At 33.3% G+C, this 19,470-nt stretch overlaps 1 protein-coding gene across 4 annotated transcripts; it reads right to left on the minus strand.

Moving 5' to 3' along the window:
• Window positions 1-14,154: 14,154 nt before the first annotated feature.
• Window positions 14,155-19,470, minus strand: LOC104891940 (serine/threonine-protein kinase SAPK2). 4 transcript variants are annotated; one of them, XM_048642053.2, is made up of 9 exons: window positions 18,910-19,470; window positions 18,704-18,763; window positions 16,905-17,006; window positions 16,576-16,611; window positions 16,381-16,473; window positions 16,064-16,156; window positions 15,863-15,967; window positions 15,652-15,750; window positions 14,155-14,618 (listed from the first exon to the last, which is right to left on the minus strand). In XM_048642053.2, the coding sequence occupies exons 1-9, from the start codon at window positions 19,027-19,029 to the stop codon at window positions 14,352-14,354; spliced, it is 975 nt and encodes a 324-aa protein (XP_048498010.1). In that variant the 5' UTR covers window positions 19,030-19,470; the 3' UTR covers window positions 14,155-14,351. The 4 variants fall into 4 exon arrangements, with proteins under 4 accessions (XP_048498010.1, XP_048498006.1, XP_048498008.1 ...); XM_048642049.2 differs by having other exon boundaries at window positions 16,576-16,629; window positions 18,910-19,466; XM_048642051.2 differs by having other exon boundaries at window positions 18,689-18,763; window positions 18,910-19,466.

Genomic DNA, 19,470 nt, shown 5'->3' on the forward strand with positions numbered 1-19,470 from the left:
ACATGGTTTTGACACCCGCATTTAATGCTCCATCATTCTCATTGGTTGGGTATAACAAAAAGCATTTTGTATTCACTTCTCTTTTCACATGCCCACCCATATGAGATTTCCATTCCTTTTCATTTTTTATGACAATAATTCCAAAAAAAAAACTCCCTATGCAACTATATCACAATAATCTATACTAATATATTAAAAGGGGTTCCTAAACAAGGAGCAACGCCACGTGAGCTTTTTTCTTAGATTGTTAACCTCCATATAATCCACATACAATAAAAAAAAATAGAAAATACATTGTATAAGATTCAACCACGTGATCACAAGCATATACACTAAAGTCTTACCACTAACGTGATGTTATCATTTTAAAGTGAAATATTAATAAATCAAAAATATAATTATTCGAGGCGTATCCCGTGCCTAAAAGCTAGTATATTATCAAAACGCATATGCAAACGTTGCACACATCCACGTGTCTCCTCAACATGATTTATCCTTGTAGAATGACAATAATATTTGCGTAAAAAGGCTTGAACCCATGATTTATTACTTTGTAATGTCGTTATCTTATCACTAAAATATGACGTATGCTTGTGACAAAATGTCAATCCCAAATCAGACTTTCATTATATCTTATTAATTAGAACACTAGGGCCTAGGGGTATCGCGTGTGCTCAACAACTAGTTGTTTCTTTAATTTTTGTCCTAAAATGATATGAAAAATATAATTTGGGACGAAATGAGTATAAGTTAAGATCATTTTACCTGAATTTGAATTAATGAAAAGAATGTTACATATTAAAATAAAAATAAAAGATTGATTACAATATTATTACCCCCTCCCTCCCATTTTATAGTTCTCGTATTCATTTTTGGGTGTCCCAAATATTATTCCCATTTTTCTTGTTTCTATCATAGAACATCACTTTTTACTCTCTCTCTCTCTCTCTCTCTCTCTCTCTCTCTCTCTCCCTCCTTTTCACATGGATTTTGACACATTCATTTAATGCTCCCTCAATCTCATTAATTGTGTATATAACAAAAAGTACTTTATATTATCTCTCTTCTCAAAATGATATACATGCACAAGGTTTATGTGGTCCCAACATACACCACCACTAAAATCTTGCCACCTCAGCATAATGGAAGGGAAAATGAAGTACTTCAATTTGGCGCTAAACTTGAAGCCAAAATTCACTAGTAATCTAAACATTTTTTAACGTCCTGTCGATTTAGAAAATCTATTTAACTTTTCGTTAACTTTTGCACAAAGTGAACTTCTTCAAGATTCAAGTGAAGTCACTAAAATCAATCACTTTTCCAGGCAAAAACTTTTGGGGAGCAAGGTTTTTTCGGCCAAATGAGAGATAAAGGAAGCCATATACACTGAACACTTCTCCTACCGAAGTTATCCTCCTTCTTCTCTGACAAGATCGTTGGTGGTAGAAATAGTAGTTTAGAAGCAAAAAAAAAAAAAAAACACCTCCCTCTTATTTTCTGGCGAGATTATTGGTGATCGAAGTTCAGAGGCGAAAAAGATCATTTTATCCATCAATCATGATAATTTATAATATAAGTTATTGAAATTGAGTAAAATTGCATGATATGAAATTTTTTCTCGATTTTACTATGTACTAAATAATGATGAGTACTCCATTGGTTTCGTTTAAAGTGTGGATGATCAATTTTTCTATATTGATGATGAATGATTGTTCTGGTATTTCAATGGTAATTGTCATATAGAGATGAAAAAGATGAATAAAGTGACGACGAAATTTTGTAGGATTTTTTTACATAGGGCAACCAACAATTTTGATTTATTATTTTGCAATTTATATTAGCATCAAAATAATTAAAATAGTAACTCTATAATAATAATTTAATTACGGATTTACATCTTGTTCCCAATGGTATTGTTTTCAGTATTATTCCGATTATATTAGTATCAAACTTATTTAAATAGTAACAATATAACTATAATTATTGACAATGCAATAAAAAAAAAGCAAAATTGCATGAAAACTGTTAAGTATGAGGCAGTGTTCCACTTAACAAAAAGAAAAAAAACTGTTATATTATTTTGTTTTCATATATTTGAAATATATTTTGATTCAAATTCTAATATTCTGTTTTTCTATGCGACTCACCTAAAGAAAATTGAAGATCATATTTTTAAAAGTGATGAAGGCATTGTTCGATGTGGGGTTGCTAAGAAGAAATCGGGAAAAATAGGTCAAGTGCAAGATTGGATATCAACTTAAGTATGAATTTACGAATTAGCCCCTAATCCTTATATAGATAGAAATTTCTTTTTTTTCTACCCGAAAATTATTTGTTTGATGTGTTTTGCATTTATATTGATTGGATTGTACCTATTTACTTTTATGGTATGTTTGGATAGGTGAATTTCATTTCAAATTCCGGAATTGATCAATTTCATTGTTTGGACGAGTATGAATTTGAAATTCAGAATTTATCACAAATTCAAGATTTATTGAGGAAAGCCCATTAAATGGGGAAATTGAAATGATGTGATATTTCTTGTCTTTTGAAATTACTTAGCTTACTTCTCAAAACATCTATCACTCCCCTCCCCCCCCCCCCCTAAAAAGCCCTCATGCTATCTAGGCCTGTCAATCAGGTCGGGCTGGGTTGGGTCGAGTTCATGTTCGGGTCAAGTTAAATCGGGTTGAAAACCCCCAACCTGAACCTGATCTGTTTAAATTTTCAAGTCAATATCATCAACCCTAACCTGATCTAGAAGTTATCGGGTCAACCTGACCTGATCTGTTTGACCTGAATTTTTTTAAAACGGATTGTAAATGGGTCAACCTGAACATGTTTAACCCAATTTTTTCAGGTTGACCCGACCCATATAACCTGATTTTTTTCAAAACAGTTGCATAGTTTATAATTGGTGTAATAGCCGGTATTTTCAAACTTGTTTAAGGTGAGTTTAATTAATTATTTATGAAACTAGACTATTTGGAGAATTATATTATTATATTACTATATATGAATCTTGTTATCGAGAAATTAGGAATTAAGATGTTTTGATTTTCTTTTGGTAATCTAAACCAGATTTTAGAATATAAAATAGATAATAAAAGCTAACCTCTCATTTTCTTCTTGTCTTGCGTGGCATATGTGGGAGTGCCACATTACTGCTTTGTTGTCAAACCCTCAATTTGCTTCAACAAGGAAATAAAAAACCCCAAACCCCAATTCTTTCTCTTACTCGGCGTCCTCCCTGTGTTCTCTCACGCCATTCCGACCACCGCTTCCCTTGTGTTGCCGTTCTTGCGCCTGATTCTTCAATGGTGGTGCCGGATTTTCTCTTTCCTCTGTAATTTGCAGGTGTATGTTTGGATTGCTGGATGAATCAAGAGGAAGAGTTTCAGTTAAGAGATGGAAATTAAATTAGAGATTCAAAGTTATATTTAGAATACAATTGTTGAATATTAAGTTCTCATTTGATATTAAGTATTGTATTGTTTTGGGATTTCGAGTAAAGTATTATAAATCAAGTATTGGTTTTGAAATTTTTATGTTTTGGGCCCTGACCCATAGGTCCAGGAGCGAGTAAAAAGGTTTTGCTTCCGCTGCGAGTAAATAGTTAATTCGAGGTTATTAAGTGTTGATTGTAATTAGTGAATCTTAAGCATGATTAGCTAGCAGCTCGAAAGTGAGGGCTGTTACAGGTGGTATCAGAGCAAGGTTATTTTAGAGTTGTCGTGATCTTCATATCATGGCATATGAGGTTAAGGAAGATATTTGGGAATGCTTGAAATTGCTTTGGGTTATTAGTTAGTTGAAAATTGAGGAATTAGAAAATGAGAAATTAAAGGTTGAGTGTTGGGAAATTTGCAAACGTGGAAAGTCTATTGGGTTTTAGATTTGAGTGGTTATAAGAGAAAGATCGAAGTATATTGATTGAGATTGCATAAAGTTAGAAATTTTTTCTTTTGAGATATTATAGTTCGTTATGAGTTCGGAGCTAAATTTTGTGAAATGTTTTATGTTATGTATTCGTTTTGAAATGATTTAAAGTTTTATATTTTTAAATTTCGAGGACGAAATTTATTTTAAGGGTAGTAGATTGTAATAGCCGGTATTTTTAAACTTGTTTAAGGTGAGTTTAATTAATTATTTATGAAACTAGACTATTTGGAGAATTATATTATTATATTGCTATATATGAATATTGTTTTCGAGAAATTAGGAATTGAAATGTTTTGATTTTCTTTTGGTAATCTAAACCAGATTTTAGAATAGAAAATAGATAATAAAAGCTAACCTCTCATTTTCTTCTTGTCTTGCGTGGCATATGTGGGAGTGGCACATTATTGCTTTGTTGTCAAACCCTCAATTTGCTTCAACAAGGAAATAAAAAACCCCAAACCCCAATTCTTTCTCTTACTCGGCGTCCTCCATGTGTTCTCTCACGCCATTCCGACCACCGCTTCCCTTGCGCTGTCGTTCTTGCGCCTGGTTCTTCAATTGTGGTGCCGGATTTTCTCTTTCCTCTGTAATTTGCAGGTGTATGTTTGGATTGCTGGATGAATCAAGAGGAAGAGTTTCAGTTAAGAGATGGAAATTAAATTAGAGATTCGAAGTTATATTTAGAATACAATTGTTGAGTATTAAGTTCTCATTTGATATTAAGTATTGTATTGTTTTGGGATTTCGAGTAAAGTATTATAAATCAGGTATTGGTTTTGAAATTTTTATGTTGTGGGCCCTGACCCACAGGTCCAGGAGCGAGTAAAAAGGTTTTGTTTCCGCTGCGAGTAAATAGTTAATTCGAGGTTATTAAGTGTTGATTGTAATTAGTAAATCTTAAGTATGATTAGCTAGCAGCTCGAAAGTGAGGGCTGTTACAGGGCACTTGGGCCTTGAAAATTCAACAAAGTTCTAGCTAACCAAGTTCATACTTGGCAATATTACAAACCAAATCAACAAACTTTTATAAAACAAAACAACATTAATGTAGCACTATATATAGGCTTATTAAGATCAACTGTCTCCTTTTTTTTGGTTTCACAACATTTGTAGGAGTGGAGTCAATCTCCTCCTCTGCCTCCGATGAGAGCTCAATTTGCTAGAGCAAGAAAGGATAGGAAAACAGGAAAAAAAGACAAAATATTAATACTAATTGGTAGGAAAAATAGAAAATAACATAGAAAAGTAACATTAAAACAAAAAAATAGCATAGACATCTTAAACAAAAATAAATGACAGATCATTAATCAAAAAATTAAATAGAAAAATAGCATAGAAAAATCAAACAAATAAATAACATAACATTAATCAGAAAATTAAACAAAAAAAAAAAGAAAACTAAACAAAAAAAAAAAACAGAACATTAAACAGAAAATAACATAGAAAAATAGAAAAATAAATGACAAAATACAAAAATCACATAAATAACATAAAATAAATGACAAAATACGAAAATAAAGGTCAAAATACAAAAATCACATAAATAACATAAAATAGCAGAAAAAAACGAAAGCAAATAACTGAGAAAACAAGAAAATAAAGGACAAAAGAAGAAAAAAAATTGACAAAAGAAGAATACCTGATGTAGAAGAAGAGCAACAAATATTCTGATATTGCGCTAATGGAGACGAAATTGCGAGACTTTGCGAGACAAAGAAGAGCAAATGTTGAAGAAGCGAGACAAAATTGCGACTTTGCGAGACAAAATTGCGAGACAAAGAACATCAAATATTGAAGAAAAGCACCGAAGAAGAAGACTGTGGGAGAGAGAGAGTAAAAGACTGAGAGATTTCACTCTCAGAGAAAGAGAGAGAGTGTGTGAGACAGAGAGAGGCGTTAGAAATTTAGGGTAGGAGACTGAGAGAGAGTGAAAGACTTAGGGTTAGGAGACTTCGAGAGAGTGAAAGACTTAGGGTTAGAAATTTAGTTTTTGGGCTGGGTATATCATTTAGGCTGGGGAAATCTTTTGGGCTGGGCAAAGTGGCAAACATCAATGTTTTTTTTCTTAGTTCAATCATTCGGGTCAGGTTATACGGGTTGACCCGACCTGATTTTAACCCATTTACAAATCAGGTCAGGCGGGTCATTTTCAGGTCATAAAGTTCGACCTGAACCTGACCCATTTAACTTTCAGGTCGACCCATTTAACTAATCGGGTTGAAAACCTCAACCCAAACCCGTCATTTTCAGGTCGGGTTGTTGGGATGGGTCAGCTTTTGCCAGGCCTAATGCTATCTCTCTTTCTCTCTCCTCCACCTACTGATCTGAATTTATTAGTTTTTCCCAAACAAGAGTATTTGGATTGATTCAAGGATTTGAATTCCTGGATTTTAAATCAAGCAATTGAAATGACTTCATCATTCCCAAACACAACCTTATGTTATTGTTGTAATATAAAATTATATTTTTTTTGGCTAAATTATTGATTGCATTTTTTAAAATATGTTACATATTTTTTAAAAAAAAATGGCCAAGTCAACCTTTAAAAATTGAGATGTAGCAACCATAAAAGTAAAAATTAATAAGATAAACTAGGTGAACTTAGAATTTTGGACATTCAAAACACTTATTTTTGTTTAGCAAGATTCATAACTCTTTATTGTTGGATAAACAGATATTGATACTTACGATCCGTTTGATTCAACTTATTTTGTCTTATTTTATTTTATCTTATCTTATCTGAACTTATCTTATCTTATCTAAACTTTTTTCTTCTTTCTTTTTTAAAATAAGTGAGAATAAGTTGAACAAAATATCTTATCTTATCTTATCTTATCTTATCTTATCTTATCTTATCTTATCTTATCTTATCTTATCTTATACTCCCTCCGTTTCCTAAAGATCTTCCCACTTACTTGGTACAATTTATCTTTTGAAAACACCCTTAAACGGAAAGAGGGAAGATCTTTTGAAAACACCCTTAAACGGAAAGAGGGAAGATCTTTAGGAAACGGAGGGAGTAATATCTTAAATAAGCTAAAATAAGTTGAACATAGCATGACCTTAATTGGTACAATTTATTTCAAATTTAGGTTAGACTGATAACTTTATCTAGTGTCTGCATGTAAGTAGCTTAATAAAACTTCACATAAGCAGAACATTGCTAACTAATTAAGATACTAGTCAGAACAATATAACTATGTTCTAAGGGGTAATTGTGGACATTTGTTATATTTAAAAAAAAAATTGGAATACATATTAAACCTCTCCTCGACGTCAGTGTAAGAGTTTCAATTTTGGCTAATTTAATGTGTTTAATAAGTTTATAACCATAAAGATTCTATTCATAACTTTTTGTTACTAATTAAATAATTAACTTATATCAATAATTTATTTCTATTTATGTCTTTATTAAAAATAATTAGTTTTATTTAAAGAAATTACATACATCACCAATTAAATTTAACGTGAATTTTGTTTAAAAGTGATCAACACCATCACTATTATAAAATTTTGTTATGAGGACGAGATTGATTAAGTTTGTAAGGAAGGCGAGACTTATTAAATTCAATAAATGCAGTATTCTTATTTTAGTTCATATTTATATACAATTAGTTAAATCCAATAAATTTGATTAAATAGTTTTCGTTTGTATTCACATAAGCATAAGTCGTATACAATCAAAAAATAACAAGAGTGATCAAGCTCTGATCAACAAGTTTGTTAAGAAGGATAAACTAACTAAATTCAACATTACAGTTTTCGTTCATATTCATATACAATTAAAAAAAACAATATTGATTTACTCTACAAGAATCATCAATCTCCGACAAAACGAGGTTGTTACTTTAGCGGGAATAATTAAATTTAATCTTATTGTTTTCGTTCATACTCATGTACAATAAGTCAATAAATAGTATTATTCACAATGAACAAAGAGTGATCAATCTACGATCTAATCAATATTTTAGGAGGGTGGGACTAATTAAATTGAAAAAGTTCAATCTTATAGTTTTAGCTCGTTCATCCATATACAACTAGTCAATACATAACAGTATTGATTTCACATTGAACAAGAGCGATCAACCTACGATCTAATGATTATTTTAGGAGTGCGAGACTCATTCATGAATTCAATAAGTATAGTATTATTATTTTTGCGTTCATATTAATATACAATTAGTTAAATTCAATAATTTTGATCAAATATATAGTTTTCGTTCGTATTCACATAAGCACTAGTCGTATACAATTAAACAATAATCAGAATAATTAACTCCAATTTAACGAGTTTGTTAGGAAGGGTAGACTAATTAAATTCAATATATAGTTTTCGTTCATATTAATATACAATTAATTAATAACATATTGCTTTCACTCAACAAGAGTCATCAATCTCCGATAAAACGAGATTATTACTTTAGCGAGAATAACTAAATTAAATCTTATAGTTCTCATTCATATTCATGTACAATAGTTAGTAAAAGTAGTAATTGACATTGAAGTATATGTTTATTTTCAATAACATAATATGTATTTTTAAATATTTATCAAGAATTATTATTATTAGTAGTGTGTGTCAGTAATTGATATTTATAATTGAAATCATAAGTTTATTTTTAGTAACATAATATATTTTTTAAATGTTTATCAATAATTATTACTATTAGTAGTGCGTGTTAGTATAATTGGAATCATAAGTTTATTTCCAATAAAAAGAATATGTATTTTAAATGTTTATCAAGAATTATTATTATTAGTAGCGAGCGTCAGTAATCGACATTTATAATTAGACTTATAAGTTTATTTTAAGTAAAATATATAATATTTATTTAAATGTTCATCAAGAATTATTATTATTATTCGTAATGTGTGTGTCGGTAACTGACATTTATGATTGAAATTATAAGTTTATTTTCAATAACATAAAATGTTTATTATGGCTTGAAAAAGGAAGGAAAAAAACATTTTTATGCAACTTCATTGTTATAAAGGTTATGTTATGCCATATTTCTATTGTTTTTTTTTAAACTGGTACATGGGGTACTAGTGGAATCCTTATCTCAGGGACAACCCACTAAGAACCTAACCTAGTGGAATCCCTATCTCAGGGAGAAACCACTAGAAACTAAAGTACAAAAAAAGAAAATAAAAAAGTGAAACCCTAGAACTAGCTTCACAAGGAAGCAGACAGCTAGCTTCTCAAAAAACTAATTACAAGATGTAAGTAGAATACAAAATCTACCCTAACATCTGGATCTAGTTCCTTATAGGAACAAAACAAAGCTTCGTGAAGAAGCATGCATCCACCTATTAACTGGCGGTGATTCGAGGACTTCGGTAGAGGCTGGGTCGTTGTTCGGGCTAGAGGTGGCGATGACGGTGGCACTATTTCATCATCAGAAATCGGTTGATCTGGTGAATTTAGGATCACCCACACCAGATCTAACAAAGGCATCGCGTATCAACCGCAAGACAACACCACCTAACTGCCGTGAAAGAGTGGTCAGTGGATGACGGAGCAAAGAGATGCAGACAAGATGGTGGGGAAACGGCGGAAGTTTGAGCGGTGGAGGGACAGATGTAGAAAAGCGGTGAAAAGAGTGAGAGAGGGAGTTGGAAAAGGGGCTGAAAATAGGACTTTGGAAAAGGGGATTCATATTTCCATTGTTTGAATGACTTACATTTCAAATATTTTGTATTTAATTATCAATAAATAATGGGTGTATTTTTGCATTTGTTTACAATCAGCTTTGTCCTCCATTCTTTTAGGAAGTTAGTACAAAACTAGGACCAAGATGTTGAATTAAAAAAAATTCACAATTTGTTGTGGGAAAAATAAAATATAAAGAGAGTAAGAGATTTAAAATGAAGAAAATTATATGATATACAAACAAAGGTCGAAAAAGTTATCCTACCACTAAAATTTTTTTTCCATCCAAGATTCGAACTCGAGTTAGCAGAGAGAGCAAGTACAAGCAATAGAGAAGTTAGTAGGTATTAGCACATTGTGCATCTTGCAATTAAATATATTTGTACGAGTAAAAACACTACAATATATTACCCTTCAAAAATATTGCGATACAAAAGAAAACATTATGTTAGTACTAAAAATATTCTGATACGAGAGAAGATATTGTGTTACAACTAAAGATATTGTGATAAAGAAGAAAACATTATGTTACTACTTTTAATTCCCAAATCAATTACAATTGCTTTCATTACTTGACGTTCATGCTCTAAATGTTCATTTTGCAAATCCAAATGTTCAACTTAAATTTATGAGAATCCATATGCTACACTTTAATTTTTGGATATTAATTCATGAACTTAAATTTCTAATTGAAATATATGAGAAATTATTCTATTTCTAAAAGAAAAAAAATTCACTTCAATTACTTCAATCTAAACCTTCTTCATTAAAGGTTACAAGTATTCCCATGACAACTCCGAATTGGGAGAAAAACTCCAGCAAATAAGAAAGGCAAACAACATCTTGAAATGTTCTGCCCCAGTTCTAACTCCGACGACTTCGTCAATATGACACACCATAAATGCCAACAAGAATTTCGACGACAAAACGACGAAAATTTTTCTAGTATAAATTCTGGCAGCTTTCTGGCTACAAAATCCGGTGCATGGGTTAGGAGAAGAAAAAGTTGGAAAGAGGCAAGGTAAATTATCTGAGGTGAGAGAATGGTGAGGAGAGAGAAAAAAATTCATTGGAGTAGGTACCTTGGGACATAACAAAATTTGAAATTCAAATTCAAAAAGTTTCAGATTTTGGTTTGAAATTCATATGAAAATTTCAAATTAGTAAACTTTGGACCCCACTAGTTATGGCCAATAGAATCACTTGTTAATATAGGGACTACATAAACCTTGTGTATGTTGGGACTACATAAACCTTGTGTATGTGCAGCCTTTCTCCCTCTTTTCACATGCTCCCCCAAGTTCCCATTCTTTTTCATTTTTCAAAGACAATAATGCCAAAAAAACAACTCCCTATAGTAGCATGTACACCATATATTATTGTTTCCTGTGAATTTTGCGTCACCACTTAGTCAATTTTTCAATTTTGCTATGATGACGCTAAATCCTGTTAGCCAGCCTAACTCTCACGCCTAATGACCCTACGTTAATTGTTTCGGACCTTCCGTGTTTGTTTACGGAAGCATATAATAGAAGAACAATAAATAATTAATAACGCTCACAAAGTATGAACACAGGATAGATCAAATAATATTCTTTATTAATCTCAAGGAAACAATATTATATCATAAATGTCATATATTACTTAGGTTTCTCTTGCTTTCTTGTTGATTAGTCTAACATAGGCCTCGCATATTTATACTAATCAGTGCCCACACATAACCAAATAGGTGCGTGTGTCTTCGCGAGAGTCACCTTCTACCGACGCACTGCTTGGTATGCCCATGTCGCGTTGTTCCCAGCGTCATGTGCAGTGCAAAAGTTGCTGAGTAACCGTTACCCATGTGCAGCACACAACCCAAGTGTGAAGCGATTGCTCTAGCGCCTGTTAGCTCATGTGTGAGCCAAGCGCGAAGCGGCACCATGCAGCCCTAGCGGTCGTTTACGCATATGCCTCGCACACACGACAACGAAGTAGCACACTTGTTCACAAGGCATGCGCCATGCACATGATTCACCCCCATAGCACAGCACGGGCGCGTGTGCCTCACTCACGTGACTTTCCATGCCACGAACAACACAATACCGCCACCTAACCTTAACCCAACCCAATAAACCATCGTTAGAATCAAGTTATCATTTACACAAGCCTACACACACACGTGTGCACGTTGCAAGCACAAGATGTATCCAAAACCCCCATTCAAGGGTTCAGACTTACTTCGATAATGCCCATAGGCGTCAACAACTTAGCTACACATTGCATGCTTTGCGAGTGTCGCAACTACACCATAGAGTTACGATGGAGCACCCACCATACACTAGTAAAATAATTGCTTAGTGTTGCAGCTGAATTGTTGTAGTTTTACCCATACACAATATAAACCATGTCAAAAGAAAAGGAAAAAATCGAAAATCAACCTATTGTTGCGGTTCTGGGTGGAAATCACAGCAATAGATGTCAACATGAATTTTTCAAAAATGTTTGACTGGTTTGAACGGAGCTGTTTTTGCGGTTTACACCCTGAAATCGCAACAAATATAATTTTTTTAAAAATTTAATCTATTGTTGTGGTTATGTGTGGGAACTGCATCAACAGATGTGGGCTAGATCTTAAAAAAATTGACGGGTCTTTATAGAGGCAACACGCTAGGGTTTTTCCTCCTTTCACCCCACTCACTCACTCACGATGTTGCTTTTGGTTTTAGGTACTGATGAAGATGACGTGATGGCGTAGAAGTGAGGTTGGTCAACTACTTTACATTATGAAATACTATATTGGTTATGTAATCTAAATTTATGATCACTAGAACACGAACTTAGTTTAACTATAACTACGTAATCATCTATGCTTAGCTATTTATATTTATATAATTAAGATGCTTATAATTATAATATGTTTAGCGTCATGAACGAATGTTTGCCTTGTATTTTCTCGAGCGGAAAATACGGCAGTAGCGCACCGACCATCTAAGTTCCGCTGCAACTAATGGATTAATTAGCTTAAAAATGATGTTTAGAGGTCGGGGCGTTACAAGTACAATGGCAAGTAATTGATTCCCTTTCAGCCATAGCAAATTCCTAACAAGTTCATAAAGGTAGAATTTTTAGAATTCATAAGAATACAAGAAAAAGCCCTAATTTCCCCTAGATATATACATTAAAACCCTAGAAATTGCAAAGAACATACCTGAATTTTGAGCTTCAAGAGGAATCACATTGGAATTGAAGTAAATCTTTGCCATATTTGTTTAGATTAGGTTTGTCAATGATATATATATATATAGGTCAAAGTCGAGGAAAATTGGCGGGAAATTAATAAAAAGCGTGTCAACAGGCCTCACTGTTAACCGAGTCACCTTTTTCTGTTAAGAGGTGGGTATTTACAAACGTGAAGCTAAGTAGAGACGGTTATTTAAATGCAAATGAAATTGGGGTGGTTATTTTGAAACAAGGATATCTGACAGGTGGTTATTCACAATATTTTCCTATTATTTACCATATTTAATTACCATCACTTCAGAGTCATCTTGATCACCAACTACTCATTATGATCACTGTCTTCTTCGATGACAAAACACATATCATCTGCAATTATATTGGACAAATTAATGAAGATGGTCGAAAAATGGAAGATGAGAAGAGAGAAAAGAAATGGAAAAAGCGAGAAGGGGGTTTATGAAGGTATAAGGGTACTTTGGGTATTTAAAGAGCCGATATTTAGTAAAGTAACTAGTATTTGGGCTCGGGCGTTTCCCCGGATTGATATTGTGTTTTCGAACTTGATATGCTTTTTTTCCATTCCCATTAAAATATACTCCCTTTTTTTTTTATCATTCTCACTAATCTTGACACTATTCATAGTTAGAGAGAATCTTCTCATTTTTTTTTTAATTTATAAGAAAAAATATAGTCATGTGGGGTCTTGTTTAATTCATCTCAATTAGTACATTGTTAATATTCAATCGTTATATTTTTTACTAATATATAATGAAAGATATTTAAGTTCAAAAATGTGCATTGGGAGATGTGCACGGAAAAGTGAGAAAGATAAAAAAAAATCAGAGAGTATTAAGGAAAATTCAACATTTGAAAAGTACAAATATAATAATGTGGACACTTGAAGTATGATTAAAAGTTGGTTGAGATGGTAATTGTATCATGTATAGTAGCAAGAGGTCACAAGTTCAAATCTTGTTGCAAGCTAATTTTATTTTTGTTAATTGACATGACTTATGCACACATTGGACAATTCTAGTGGAACAATTCTAATGGAATAATAAAGGTGCCACATGACGTGTATACATTATCATGCACGTCTTTTAATATATTTGTATAGATTTTAGCAACCATGTTCCTCAAAACACTCCCTCATTGTAAGTTTTATTTATTTTTATTATTGGCTACCCGGTTTCTATTTCCTTAGACAAAAGAAAAAACCAAGAAGAAGCTCACTACCTCACATGATCACACCATCTTTGACTTGCTCAACAAAACGAAGACACAAACAAAATGAAACTAGAAACTGTCAACTAAAACACTAAAAACAGTGTAGGAAATGACAGGCAGAATCACAAATACACTCGATTCCACTGAATGGGAATTACATGTAGTGAATGAGGCAAAGTTATAGCCTCATTTAATCATTTCTTTGCATGGAACTGATGCTCGATTGCTTGTGTGGGGAAACTATTATATGATTTACATATGATACATTTTGTAAACACTGTAATTTTGAAAAAACTAATATCCATAATCATACAAATTCGCCACTGCTTTCTATATAATCAAGATCCACATCAGCATCCAGATCATCGAAATCCATGCTACAACTACCCAAAAGTCCGTTGGTATTAGGCGGTTGAAGAGGTTGTCGTGCCTCTTGGATTACTGACAGTATCTCATCAATGCTTTGGGATGGTTGATTAAGATCATTGCTTTGTCTGCTTCCGCCTTCCATGAGCTCCACCGGTAAGTTCTTCAAAAACCAAGGGTGGTTCTTGATTTCTGGAATTGTTATTCTCTGTTCGAAGACCACAATTTTAAGTCGATTAAACTTCGTTAGTTGCATCAATAATGTAGGCTTTACTCCATTGTCAACTATCAGCCAGAGCAAAAACCAAAATTATTTACGGGTGAATGATAACACACTGAAGAATCAAAATTGACCACACTATTTAGTGGTCAAGGTGTGAAGCAATGACTAACCAACAGCTTACCAGAGTACAGAATGCAGAAACTATGTTCCACCTTAGTCCCGGAGAATAAATCAAGATACTTTTCGTCTAAAGATTTGAATTCCATACTATATGCATTAGGATATCTCAAGTTTCTAACCCATATTCTGATCTTAGCTTTTGGGTTTTTTACATTTTTGCCCTTGTGTATAAAAAACATTTACACTGTACCTTTACCTTTTTCTAAGAATCTGTGTGGCTTCTTTTAGAAGTGTGTCAATGATTCCCCTAGCGTTAGATCTCTGTTTAATAAATTCATCGGTAAGATGTTCTCCGTGTTCTAAACTTTATTTAGAGGTTGGAAACTAATTTAATTAGTTGAGTGTCTTGTTAAAAAAAAATAGGGAGAAATTAGCATAAACAAATCTTATTGCACTTAACAGGAATCTTTAACTAATCAAATTGCTTTCAAACTTTGAAATGAGATAAGAACACAGAGAACACTTCTCCCACTAAATTAATAAACAAAGAGATTATGGTAAGGACATCATTGACACACTAGTAAATTCACGAGTGTACTGTGAAGATTTTGAAAAAAGTGAGGGTACAACGTAGGTATTCAACAAACACCAGAGTACACAGTGTAAAAAAACCCATTAGGTTTCTGTATTCACCCCCCCCCCCCAAACAAGTTATGCAAATGTCAAACAGAAGATGTGGTGTTACAGAAGGAAAGAACTATAAATGATCTTCTTCCTCTCCATGGTGACATGATTTCGGGACTAGAGCCTTTATATGCCGTTCTCTAATATCCCGAACAAGACAATTAAAGGGCATTTCAGAATTTCAGATGGTGCACAGAATATTAAGATAAATTACCTTCTCAGGGTTAGCTACAAATATCCGGGATAGAAGGTGTCTGCATTCTGGGGATATTGGAATATTGTCTGGGATCGAGTATTGAGCACTAATTATTCGCTGCACATCATGTAATGATAATAAGTTCTAGGTTAATCAACAGAAAAACGGACTGATGATGGTAATTATAAGTTGAAATCAGGGGAATACTCAAGTTTATCCCATAACTTACAATCAAGGCTTTCTTGAAGTTCTTTGGGTCGGCTGGATCTTCGAAGGGATAAGCCCCAACCAGCATGACATATAAGGTGACCCCGCATGACCACACATCTGCAATCTACAATCCAGAAAGACAAAGCTTAGATGTAATGTTCAAAAGCACCAATCAAAGTTGTAAACTAAGCATACGAATCTGCTTGAATCTCCCCATTACCTTTCCATCATACTCTTTCTTGGATAACACTTCAGGTGCAATATAAGCTGGTGTGCCCACAGCAGATTTTGGTTGGGAATGCAACACTGAAGACTGCAAAGCCAAGGCACGAAGTAGCAAATAATGTAAGTAAAACACCACTGATGTAAACTATTGTAATTTGTAAGGAGTGTGAGCAAGCTATATAAAGAAAAATGCTGAGCCTTCTTGTTCATATTGCATCTAGAGTGTAAATCAAAGTCCTATTGTCAATGACAAATTGAAAAGTACTTTCCTTTAGGGGGGGGGGGGGGGGCGTAGAATGTTATAGTAATTACCTTGGAGTACCCGAAATCGCATATCTTAACACGTGGTGCAGCACTTCCATCTAAGAGTGTGTTTTCTAGCTTAAGATCTCTATGACATACTTGCTGCATAGAATGAATTCCTTCAGAACATTGACTAATAAAGTTTTAGGAGGAATGAAAAGAAAGAAAAAGCAAAAAAGGTGAAAGGAAGATCACAAGTGATACCATTGAATGACAATAACTGACTCCTGATATTAGTTGCTGAAAAAAAAATCGTGCCTGTTACATCGAGTGAAGACACATTATGGTGAGGAGGGATAAAGAGATGAAGGGGGAATACAGAGCCAACTAATTATGTCGATTGAAGGAAATAAACATACAATGATGATTATAATAGCATGAATCAGAAGGTAAGAAGCAAGAGAAACTGAAGATGAGGGGACATTCCAATTTCTGAATAGTCATCCAGGTTGTACACATTTATACTTGTTTATAATGTATTGAAATAAAAAAATTCCTTCTGAAATATTATACCAAGAAAGAAGGTTCAATACCTCATCCTCCCTGAATCTACCGGCATTACATATCCGTTCAAATAGCTCTCCGCCTGCAGCGTATTCCATGACTATTGCAAGATGAGTAGGAGTCAGCAAAACCTGCAAGAGAAGTTCAGATCACGGTGTTACAAAATGAAAAGATCTATTTAGACAGCATGTTCAATAGTGAATTTACCAAACTACCCTACTCTACATGTTTTCCAGAGAACTATTCTCTGTTTAGCCTCACTCTTAAAAAATGATGCAACATAATTCAAGTCTTCTAAAGTAGTTGCTTCTGTTTCTGCAGAAAGATTGTGATTCCTGTAATAGTATGCCTTCAATTGTCCGACACAGTATTCCAATCAATATCAACTTTTTATGCACTCAGAATCTCCTTTCTTTTATATTCTTTCTCCTGAAGACATCAAAAGATTTGCATTTTTAACTATGTTAACCCTGGAAAGTGGAAACCAATGAGCTAGCCTCTTAGTCTAGTGGTGCAATTACTCTGCAACTGATTGGGCAGCAATTGATTCTAGGCTCCAAGGAATAGATTCACTTAAAATGCCAACACCATGTCCCCATGCAAAATTCAATAAGCTTAAAGCACTTACATATAGTTCCTTCTTTTTTTTATTATTGTGGGGGAAGGCTGCCAACTTGAAGTAATGGAACCATCAAGTTTTCTATTGCACCATATTCTGCATTAACTATTTAGATATACCTCTCTAAGAAGCTGACAAATACAATTCATCACCATGGTGTGTCATTTTACTGTGGCAACTCGTTATCCGTATCAAAACCTAGTCTACTAAAGAAAAGACCCATAAGCTCCAAAGTTGGTATTTATGAGAGCAAATTCAAGACTCACACACCACAAGCCATCAACTTATCTTGTACTGCACCATTGCAATAACACCATTAAATCTACAGCACTTTAGAACGAAGAGTTTGAACAATGCATTCGTAACCTCAGTCTGTTTCACATTTTCCTGAATTGTTTTTTCAACCATATTCATAAGTAATCGAAAATGAGGCTATATCAGAAAACATTGATTTTCCTCTCACAACATTCTTTATAACCCTCCACCCCCCCCCCCCCCCCCCCCCCCAATTAATAAGAATAATAAAAAGTATAGTAATAATAACAATAATCAGAGGAAATGATAAAATGCATTAGGTACAAGATTAAGGTGTGCATTATTAGCCAAAATCTAATGTATGCCTATTGACTGTGGGTTTGTTCATCCTCCACCATACTTGGGTTTGTCCACTTCTTGCTTCTTTTTCAATTCATTTATTTTTGGCATGGTATCTGGTAGTTGTTGATCAACCTTTATCATTCACTCATGATTCCTGAAGTCTACCAAGGCAATCCTATCAAAGCTACATTCACTCTAATGATCTATAACATCAAAATTTAGCATATGGCACACACGAGAAATGTTTGACAAATCCTCGGTCTAATCTCTAGCGCTTTTATTTTAAAACCACCCCATGTTTGATCAGTAAAACCGCAAAACCCTCCTAGAGAAGAATAACCAGAATGTCATAAAATGTCACCATTATTGGACTTTGTCAAATTATACACAATGGTAAGCAGAAAACATCCATATACTCTGCTAATAAAACAGAACATTGCTAAACAAGCTTGCAATTTAGTTCCTTTTGAACACTAAAAGCTAACATTACAAAGAAAATTAAATCAATCAACTACTAAATTAAACCATCATGTAAAAAATCCAGCATAAATGCATAATATATCCACAAGTAAAACAAAAAAAAAGTAACCAAATTACCTCCTTGAATCTTACAATATTAGGATGCTTCAAAGAGCTGTGATTCATGATTTCCCTCTGCACATGTTCATCAATCTACAACATAAAAACAACAAAACCTTCAAAATCACAAAAAATTATCAAAACCCCAGATCAAATCAAACACTAAAATCTTCATTAAGCATAAAACTACCAACTTTAGCACTTAAATCAAATTAGTAACCTAAAAAATTAATGCTCACCTTCTGACCTCTTTCAATGAACTTAATAGCCAAGAATTCATTAGTCCACTTATCTCTAACAAGTTTAGCAACACCAAAATTACCAGACCCAATATCTTTAACTATTTCATAACGCTCCATTTTTTTCCTTTAAATTTCTTTCAACCTCTTAAAAATTTTCTCTTTATCCTGAAAAAATTTAGATTATAGTTGGGGTTTTATAGTTGGGTTTATCAGCAAATAATAAGGTGTAGGTGGAGGTGAGGGGAAAACGACAAAGTGGAACAAACTGGAGAGAGAATTGTTTTAAAGGAAATGATTTGGAGAGAGAGAAGTGAAAACGTGGCAAACGTTGAAGGGAGTATAAATTGAAGGAAATTTAGGTGAGCTTATTACAGAGGAGAGAGAAAAAGAAGCAGGGAGGGTGAAAGATTAGCCGTAGGAATTAGGAAAGGAAAGACAAGTATGAAAAGTGAAGTGAATTATATACACCATTATTATGATTTTATGATCATCACAATTTACAATGAGGAAGAAGATAAGGAGAGAGATTCTTTTTGGAGGAAAAAGTTGGTCCCCGTT

The sequence above is a fragment of the Beta vulgaris genome, chromosome 1 (genome assembly GCF_026745355.1).
Source record: "Beta vulgaris subsp. vulgaris cultivar EL10 chromosome 1, EL10.2, whole genome shotgun sequence".
Classification (NCBI taxonomy): domain Eukaryota; kingdom Viridiplantae; phylum Streptophyta; class Magnoliopsida; order Caryophyllales; family Amaranthaceae; genus Beta; species Beta vulgaris.